Source organism: Morus notabilis, unplaced genomic scaffold, assembly GCF_000414095.1.
Source record: "Morus notabilis unplaced genomic scaffold, ASM41409v2 Scaffold888, whole genome shotgun sequence".
NCBI classification, from domain to species: domain Eukaryota; kingdom Viridiplantae; phylum Streptophyta; class Magnoliopsida; order Rosales; family Moraceae; genus Morus; species Morus notabilis.
Window position 1 is genome coordinate 529,921 of NW_010367841.1, and position 9,385 is coordinate 539,305.

The 9,385-nt window shown below is 37.0% G+C and overlaps 3 protein-coding genes across 3 annotated transcripts; 2 read left to right on the forward strand and 1 right to left on the reverse strand.

Moving 5' to 3' along the window:
* Positions 1-2: 2 nt before the first annotated feature.
* LOC21403546 (glutathione synthetase, chloroplastic) lies at positions 3-4,305 on the forward strand (the record flags this gene model as incomplete). Its single annotated transcript, XM_024175690.1, has 12 exons — positions 3-278; positions 545-714; positions 833-908; positions 1,078-1,208; positions 1,484-1,606; positions 1,706-1,786; positions 2,109-2,189; positions 2,283-2,352; positions 2,517-2,638; positions 2,965-3,104; positions 3,191-3,383; positions 3,901-4,305. Coding segments are annotated over 12 exons (1,587 nt in total), but the record flags the coding sequence as incomplete, so codon positions are not given.
* Positions 4,306-5,133: 828 nt separating this feature from the next.
* On the forward strand, positions 5,134-7,144 carry LOC112094543. The gene is made up of 3 exons (XM_024175713.1): positions 5,134-5,738; positions 6,325-6,348; positions 6,708-7,144. The coding sequence occupies exons 1-3, from the start codon at positions 5,537-5,539 to the stop codon at positions 7,022-7,024; spliced, it is 543 nt and encodes a 180-aa protein (XP_024031481.1). The 5' UTR covers positions 5,134-5,536; the 3' UTR covers positions 7,025-7,144.
* Positions 7,145-7,252: 108 nt separating this feature from the next.
* LOC21403547 (phosphoglycerate mutase-like protein AT74) lies at positions 7,253-9,385 on the reverse strand. Its single transcript, XM_010113563.2, has 2 exons — positions 8,823-9,385; positions 7,253-8,012 (listed from the first exon to the last, which is right to left on the reverse strand). Exons 1-2 carry the CDS (start codon positions 9,283-9,285, stop codon positions 7,579-7,581), a joined length of 897 nt encoding a protein of 298 aa, XP_010111865.1. The 5' UTR covers positions 9,286-9,385; the 3' UTR covers positions 7,253-7,578.

Sequence of the window (9,385 nt, forward strand, 5' to 3'; positions counted from 1 at the left end):
ATCTATCAAAATCACCAAAAGCTTCTTTGGGATTCAATCCAACCAACCAAATCTTCAAGACCCACATCCCAAAACCCATCAGGATCATGTCCCAAGCTTCACAATCTTTGCCTCTCAAGTCTGGGAAAGTCGAACCCATGGAGACCCAAGAAGGATTTGCCTCGAAACCCACGTTGGATTTTCATGGGATCGATCAAAAACTGGTTGACAAGATGGTTTACGATGCTCTCGTTTGGAGCTCTCTTCATGGTCTTGTTGTTGGCGACAAATCTGTTCAGGTCAGTGGCTGTTGTAGATTGGCGGGCCCACTATTTTATTCCTGTTAAATGTTGTAATTGTCGATGTGATATGATATCTGATGATTATTCTGGTACTTTTTCTCTTAAAGCTACCATTTTTTATTTTTTGAGAGATTAAAGTTGGTTTTTTTTTTTCCATTAATAATTTCTGGTGTTATCACTTTGAATTTAGACTTGTGTTATGCATTGCATTTGTCTATAAAGTTATGGGTTGATTTTGATATTGAGTTACTTATGAAGCACAGAGATCAGGAAAAGTACCTGGTGTTGGAATGGTCCATGCCCCATTTGCTTTGTTGCCAATGCCATTCCCAGAAAGTCATTGGAAACAAGCATGTGAAGTTGCCCCAATATTTAATGAACTTGTTGATAGAGTCAGTTTGGATGCAAAATTTCTGCAGGACTCACTATCCAGGTGCTCTCTTTCTGTCTTTCTACACACACACACACACACATTGTGCATGTATTTGTATTGTTAGTTTCTTCTTTTTTTCTTTGGTTGATATTGATGATAAGATACACTCAAACCACAGAACTAAGAAAGTGGATGGCTTTACCTCAAGACTTCTAGATATTCATTCCAAGATGATAGAGATCGGCAAGAAAGAGGCAAGTGTATAACGGAAAGTTTTGAACTTTATATAGTACACATCTGACCAAGTTTGGGGATCAAGTTGTTTATTTCTGGGTTCAAGATTATAATGTTGAACTTTTTTCTGTGTCTAAGAAAGTTGGGTATGAAAATATTATTTGTAATCTTTTTTGATGGCTTGCACAGGATATACGCTTGGGTTTGCATCGCTCAGATTATATGCTTGATGAACAGACTAAATCTCTCCTCCAAATAGAGATGAACACAATTTCGTCTTCATTCGCTGGTTTGACTGGTCTTGTCAGTGAGCTTCACAGGTTAGTAATACTATAATTGCATTTGAATGTTCAAGACTTCAAGTAATTATCTTTGAGGTTTTCTAGATTTGTTTTAGATTGTTGTAATACTGGATTCAACCCTTATCCATGAAATGGCAGCACGGTCATCCTAATCTTCTAACCCATACTTAGTGGCGTACTATAATTCGAGAAGCCATACTGATACTCTTAGCAGCAAAAACGTTGATGATAGCTTTTTCAAGGCTAGCATTATGTGGTGTAGTATTTCTAAACGTGATATGGTGGTCTTCCAGGAGTTTACTTGATAGTTATGGAGAAGTTCTTCGATTAGATTCCAAAAGAATTCCTGGAAACACTTCTGTCAGTCAGTTTGCAGATGCATTGGCTAAAGCTTGGACTGAGTATAATAATCCCAGGTTAGACTGACAAAATAGCGTGCTTGCATGTGTGTGTGTGAATTTTTTTTACTGAACGGATCTTATGGACAGCTAATCCTAAAGACATTTTCTTTCCAGGTCTGCAGTCATGGTTGTGGTTCAAGCTGACGAACGTAACATGTATGACCAACATTGGCTTTCTTCAGTGTTGAAAGAAAGATATCCTTTTGTTTTGTCATTTTTTTTTTTAAATAACTTCTCATGTCTGAAAAATTAGTAATGCTTACAACATTTCTCTTTAATAGAAAGAGAGAAGATGGAAAAGGGGAGGCAGGTTTAAATATGATATGATTTACTAGGCCACATCTCAATAACTGTTGTCACGCCAGGCTTTTCATTCTGGGAAGTAGTGGGTGTGGGGGACGAAACCGCTTCTCTATTCCAAAGTTATCAAAATAATTTCTTTGGCAAAATATTTACTGGGCAAGTTATTTAGTGGAGTTTAGTTTATCAGAAGGTATGTTCCTCAACTTTATGACACACACAACATTAGAAGTATTCGGAGAACTTTGGCAGAAATTGATGCGGAAGGGGAACTTCAAGCTGATGGAACATTGACCTTGTATGTAGCCCTAACCGTGGAAAATTTTATGTTTTCGCTCAGTATTGTGGATCACTGTCTAAATTTGACGTCTGAAAAGCTTTGCATTTTCAGGGATGGCCAAGCTATTGCAGTCGTATATTTCAGAGCGGGGTATACACCAATTGACTATCCTTCTGAATCGGTAAGCAACTCTTCTTGCCGTACTTTAATATTTTTTCTTTACTGAATCATAGCTGTTGTTAATCAGCTGGAAATCCTCATATCTGATCAATAAGTTCTGTTGTTAGTTTATAAATGAATTTTCTTGTTAAATGGCTTTTAGTGCTGTGGTTGTTCAATTTGCAGGAGTGGAGAGCCAGGCTACTCATGGAGCAGTCATCTGCCATCAAGTGTCCATCAATATCTTATCATCTAGCAGGGACAAAGAAGATTCAGCAAGAACTTGCAAAGCCTGATGTGCTTGAAAGGTATAGCTATTGCCTGTCAGTACTTGATTTTCGCAGCAAAATGCCAAAAGGATGCTTGAATATAAATGATGTTTCAACTGGAAACATAATATATAGGCATAGGTTTTAAATGCGTTCATGTTCAGGGAATTATCCGTAGTTATCATTTTGCCTTCTAGTCATATTGCCTTAAATTAAGAAACCGAATGGCATGCCTACTAGCTAAAACATAATGAAGGTCCTGTTTGAAGCTTTCAATAGGTTATATTTGTGTTATATTAAGTAGCTGACGAGTGGTTATATAATCGAATAATGTAGAAGCTTCTTTATCCTTTTTGCTAAAGCAGGTTCCTTGACAACAAAGAGGATATTGCCAAACTGCGAAAATGCTTCGCAGGCTTATGGAGTTTGGATGATTCAGATATAGTCAGGAAAGCCATTGAAAGACCAGAGTTGTTTGTCATGAAACCCCAAAGAGAAGGAGGAGGTTCCATACTTTTGCAAATTTGCTTCGATATTGTTGTAGCAAGTATCCCATCATTAACTAATGATTTATCCATCACTGCAATGCAGGAAATAATATCTACGGCAATGATGTGAGGGAAATGCTTACAAGACTGCAGAAGGAAGGCACAGAAGAAGATGCTGCTTACATCCTTATGCAAAGGATTTTCCCCACCGTTTCTTCCACGTTTTTGCTGCGAAACGGAATTTGTCACAAAAATGATGCCATATCAGAACTAGGATTATATGGTGCTTACTTAAGGTAAAAGTCTACTTATATTTGCCAAAATATGGTTCTTTTTACTGGATGCATCTCATTTATGGCATAGAAGCCTTCCGTGAGCTGCAGGTTAGGAGAAATTGGACAGAAACATGTTCTAACCAAGATTCAAACACCAGGAAAAAAAAATGAAGAGAAATTAGGGAAAACTCAAAGAAAGAAGGGTCTCAACCCAATGTTCATTCACCAAAATCCCCCAGCTGCGTACGGCCTCAGCACAAGGAAATAAAACCTAGAGGAATCCATCATTTAGTGAGACAAACGACTGACTTAACCCTTGGTCTTAAGCATTAAACGACCAGCAGCCAAAATAAGGAACGACAGGCCGTTTAGGCTTAATACAAACGACGCGAACGACACAAACCCAAACGACAAAGTCTTCCACTTATTACAAGACAAGATTAAAGTCATATTGAAACTAAGAACCAACAAGAGGAGGAACATCCCCTGCATCAATTTAGGTTTGCTTTTGACGACATTAATGGATTTGAATGTGCAGGAACACAGATAAGGTGATTATTAACGAGCAATGCGGTTATCTAATGCGGACAAAGATTTCTTCATCGGATGAAGGTGGCGTTGCAGCAGGATTTGCAGTCTTAGATAGTTTATACTTGACTTGATGAAGCCGCTTTTCAAGTTGCTCTAATTTGATCAATATATGAAAGCCAACAATTCAGTAATTAACCCTCATTATTCTCAGGCACTATATCTGGGAAGTTGCTGGGTTTAAAACTGTTGGTTAAAGCAGAGTGCATTGTCTTGAATCCTTCTTGAAAATAAGTATGAGCGAAACTTGTGATAATAAAAATATTTTTTGAGTTGCAAAGAGTGATGCAATGTCCAACGCTTATAATGCTTGCTTGTTTTAAAAAAATAAAAAATAAAGAAATAAAAGAGGAGGATCATCTTAATTCTGTATACACTATTAAACCCCAAGTCAAATCTAAAACAGGAATAAGCTACTTTGGTTTTTGTTTTCCTTTTTGTTCTTGTTTTTTGTTTTTTTTTTGTTTTTTGTTTTTGTTTTTTTTTTTTTTTGCCAAAGGAAAAGCCAGTTAATCACAACATGAAAACTTGATGTGATGTTTTGTTTCAACTAAAACCACTAATCAAGCTTTTCATTTGGTTAACTTCTGTTGTATCATTTCTATTTGCAATTTGAAAACTTTATGAATTTTGTTGCGCGGATAGTGAATGCAATAAAAAGTTGAAATCAAGTTCCTTCCTTTTTTTTTTTTTTTTTTTTTTCAATGTTAGTTTTGTTGGAGCAAATTAAAGGTTTTTGGGGAAATGCGTTTTCAGATCTTTAATGATATAAAATTAGAATCTGATATAAAATATGAGAAACAAAACCTTGTTCCCAGCTTCATCTTCTCTTCTTGCTTCAAAATCTCCTTTTTACGTTTAAATGAAAATTTTAACTAACCCTCCTATTTTTGAAAATAAAACAACAATTAACTTGTTTCTTTTATTTTCTTGTAAAAAAATTATTTATTTATACATTTCATACTGAGAATGTGGGGACGCTGAGAGAGAACGACATGCACGTGATTTAAAATCCAGACGAGATCAGAATCATCCTGATTGGCTGATCCTAACTTCCAGAAAAATCTTATTGTTCCCATCCCAAAGGCCAAAAACAAGTAACCAACAAAATTAGAAATTATTACCTTCAAAAAAAAAAAAACCAAACATAATGATTAACATAAACGCTTTTTCATCAGGCGAATTCAAAGAGAATAATTTTTCCCCCACTGTCAGTGTCCCTTTTCTTTCTGCAAAACCTATAAATCCCTTCCTTTACACTTTCCTGGGATCTGGGTCTCCTTTATTTTCCCGGAAAAAGCAAAGGGTTTCTCTCTCAAGCAAAAACTGCTCCAATAATTTTGAGCTTAGTCAAAATTATCGGTTTTGTTATCATTTCATCACGCACATTTTCACTATCTGAGTCAGATATTTCTCTACTAATTTCCCTACCATCACACGCATTCCGAGAAAAAGCATTAAAGTGCATATGAGATAGAAGTTATCTGATCTTGGGTCGTTTTACGTTGCTCAAATAAAAGAATCAAAGTAAGGGTTTTTGTTTTTTTGTCGCTTTCGAGGACAAAAAAAAAGAAGAAAAACAAGAGATGGCTCATTCAGCAGACAAGAGAGTATGTAGTAGTCGTGGCGTTTTGAGGACAGTGTGGATTGTGTTTTGTGTGTGTTTGGTTGTGTACAACATAGGACCAATATGGTACTTTCGGTTGAAGGACAACTCCAAAACTCAAGGTTCATGTCCACAATGCCTTTGTGATTGCTCTTCTGACGATTTCTTTCCAATGCCTTCAGGTTAGAATTAGATTCACTTTTGAGTCTTTGATACACAATCTGTCATGTCCTTTTCTTTTTCTTAAATGATTTTATTTAAGACGTGGTGAATTATGGTTAGAAAATTTTGTTCTGTTTTTAAGCCGAGTGAATGTTGATTTGATCAAGTCAAGTGGAAGTTCTGATAGTTTCACCTTTTTCTCCCGTTTTGGATTTTCGTCATGGAAGTTTTTGGTATTATGGAGAACTCTGTGGTAGACAATAATCAATAGGAAACTGTTTCTAGCAAAAATAAATAAAATAAAAATCAATAGGAAACTGTATTTAAGTCGTCAGATTTCAATAAAGTTGTATTAGATTAAGAAAAGTATATGATCACTTAAATCTAACGGTATGTAATTTGTGTCCAACTAATATGGTATTGTTTAGTACTTTACTACAGAATTCTCATGTAATTATTTGTCAAGTTGTAGAATTTCGTTTTCTGAGCTTTATTTTTATATTTTGGTGTGTCAGCTCTCATGGTTGGGATGATTATATAATAATAATATTTTCACTTGAAGATACTTTTTTGGCTGTTTGCTGATTGGTTGTTATCCTGATGCAGGTTTCCCCAACATCTCACTAGCAGGTCAGTTGGTACTTTGGTCATCTGGCATTTGTCTTGTAATTAGTTTTGTGCTAGCTTCTATATCTAATATAAGTTCCAAAGAAAAAAAAAAACCTGACCCAAAATTCAAGGGAGATTCAATTGAAGTATAGTTGACTTTGAACACAAAGATTAAAAATGTAGGGTAATACATTTTTACCGTAAGAACTACTTGAATTTATGCACAAAAGAGCGTGTAGAAGTGGAAATACCTAAAGCAACCTAAAGACCCATATATGTAAGTAAGATATGGAAGCAAATAAGCGTTTGTGTAAATAATGTTTAAAAGAAAGGAATAATGTTCTGTTAGTATAACATTCTCCATTGACTTGTATTTGCAGACTGTGGTAAAGATGTTCCAGAATTGAGTGAGGAATTGAGAAAGGATTTACTAACTTTGACACTTGAAGAGTTAGATTTGCACAAAACTGTAGCCAATAGGAGCTTGGAACACACCAGGGCATTGGTTTTGGAAGCCAGAATAGCCTCTTCACACTACCAGAAAGAAGGCGAAAAGTGCAACGTGGGAGTAGAAACTTGTGAAGAAGCAAGGGAGGGAGCAGAAGCAGAGCTTGTAGAAGAGCGTAGGCTTTCGGCATTGTGGGAGGAACGAGCTCTTGAGCTTGGTTGGAAACCCAACAGAAGATTGTTTTCATGAATAAATTTCTATCCTCAATTGTTTTCCATCAATATAGTTTACAAATAGTTGTTGTTTCAGTAACTAGATTGTATAATGAATGATCAGGGGTCTCCGACGCTCAGTTTGAGTTGACATTACAACGCAAAATTTTTGTTCGCATTTCAATACTCTCTTTCAAAAATCAGTTTTTTTTTTTTTTTTTTTTTTTTTTTTTTTTTTTTTTTTTTTTTTTTTTTTGGGGGTAAATCTTGAAGGGACCAAGGTCATGGAAATAAATTTGCGCCCGGTAAATAAATAGACTAACAGTGCAGATTTTTGCTTTAGTATAGGCGAAGTACAGACCTTTAAATAGCAAAGACACTGTATATAACATTTCTATATAGTCTGCAAACATATAGAACTTTCTTCTATCAAGATAACTTTAATCCAATCCCATTTTAAGAACTTTCATGTATGATATTGGGAAGTTACTGTAATTAAACATTAGACGTTAATATACACAGCAATCAAGTACAGATCAAGTCAAAAGAATTCCAACCAAACTGAGGGGTAATGGTGCATACTCAAAAGAATCAATTGAGTGTCTGAATTGTGTGATTATTTTTGTCACATTTATTATCTTCTTCACTGTCATCTGAGTCAGCAAATTGGTCGAAGAAAGAGTCGAGATACCAAGGGCATTTTTCATTCCAATCACTTCTGTTGGCACCAGCTCGCCATTTTTGTTCAGCTATCATCTCCGGAGAAAGGCCCCATTCTAGTAGCTCTTCCTCTGTGTGATGGATTGCCAGGCTGTATTCTCCACCAGATCCCAACTGCATGACTCGGAACTTGCAGTTGCCAAGATTGTTCAGTTGCTCGAATTGCTCGACTGTCCACTTGAACCACTTCATGAGGAAGACTCGCAATGTCAGCCCATGAGAGATGATTATAAGATTCAGTTCATCTGTAGGGTCACGGTGAAGCCTATTCATGTCTATGTCCCTCCACAAAGATTCAAGAAAACCTGCAAAAGTTTGAGTTCAACTGGTTAATACACTCCTTTGGTTACGAAACGTGAGTAGACTCATTTATTGGAAGTTAGACTCTGAAGAAGTATTATTTCGGACTTGAATTTTCCAAAAATATTCATAATTTTCCCAAATGTCAAAGCAAAGCCAGTTTTAGTTTCCAGGGCCCTAATTTTCAAATGTCAACTCTTGATGCCATTATGTCCATTTTAAGACCGAATCATATTTACATTATATGACTATTCTAAGCAACAGCTTCGTTCTTAAAATCTTAGGACCCGTTTGGAGCATATATTCAAATCAGTGATTCTCGTTCATTAGTGGGAACTTTGTGAGAGAGAAAATTTTTGAATTCAGAATTCTTTTTGTAAGATAAAACACGCTGTAGCAGAACCCAAATAATCATGGTTCAAATATAATTAATTCCACATATGCATCATTATTCATTAGGGGCTAAAAGCTGATCATAACAGAACAAGGCTCACAATTTAGTGATTCCTTCAAGCTTATCAGCTTCACCAAAATTTTCAACGCACTAGTTTTCTAACTGAATGATATCTAGACCCAGAGTCCAGATTATTGAGGCTTTTAATCATGACATGAACCAGATAGTTATAACAATATATCAGTAAAACCTTCAATGGCTATGAAGAATAGACCTTCCCTTTATCCAAATTATGGTACAATGAATGATCCCAAAATCATTCCTTTATATTAAAGTTTCAAACATGCGCTTTTCTAATTTAACCAGAATAAATTCAAGGTTTTTCATCCAAATAAGAGTAAGGAAGAGAAAAGAAACGTACTCGAAACGCGATCGAAAATGTCGGCAGCCGATTCGCCCTCGGGGAAACGGTAGAAGAATCTTCCGAACCTCTCTCTGGTCTGCTTGGTGGCCTTCATTGTGTCCTCAACCTGGAAGTTCCCGAAGTCCTGTTCCCTTATCCGACACTCCTCCCGCACGCCAATCACGCGCCTCTTCGAGAAGGATTTCCCGACCTCCCGGAGCGTGGAGCGTGTGCGCTCGTAAGGCGACACGTAGAAGTAAACGCGCCACGACTTGGCACATCCGCCGCCGGAGACGACGTCGCGGAGGCGGGCGCCAGCGGAACTCGCCTGGGCGAGGCCGTTGTCGGTGAGGGGGATCCGGTAGTCGGGGGTGGTGGTGTAGGCGGCGCCGTCGAGGTTGCCCTGAGACTCGCCGTGGCGCATCAGGATTATCCGCTTTGGAAGGCCTGCCTTGTGGTTGTGGTGTTGCTGCGGCGACATTTTCTTCGTCTCTTTCGGATTTGATCTCTTTCCGACTGTCTTGGTTATCAAAATTAAAAAAAACAATTAGTAATGTAATCTCAGTGGTGGTTTTGACGGG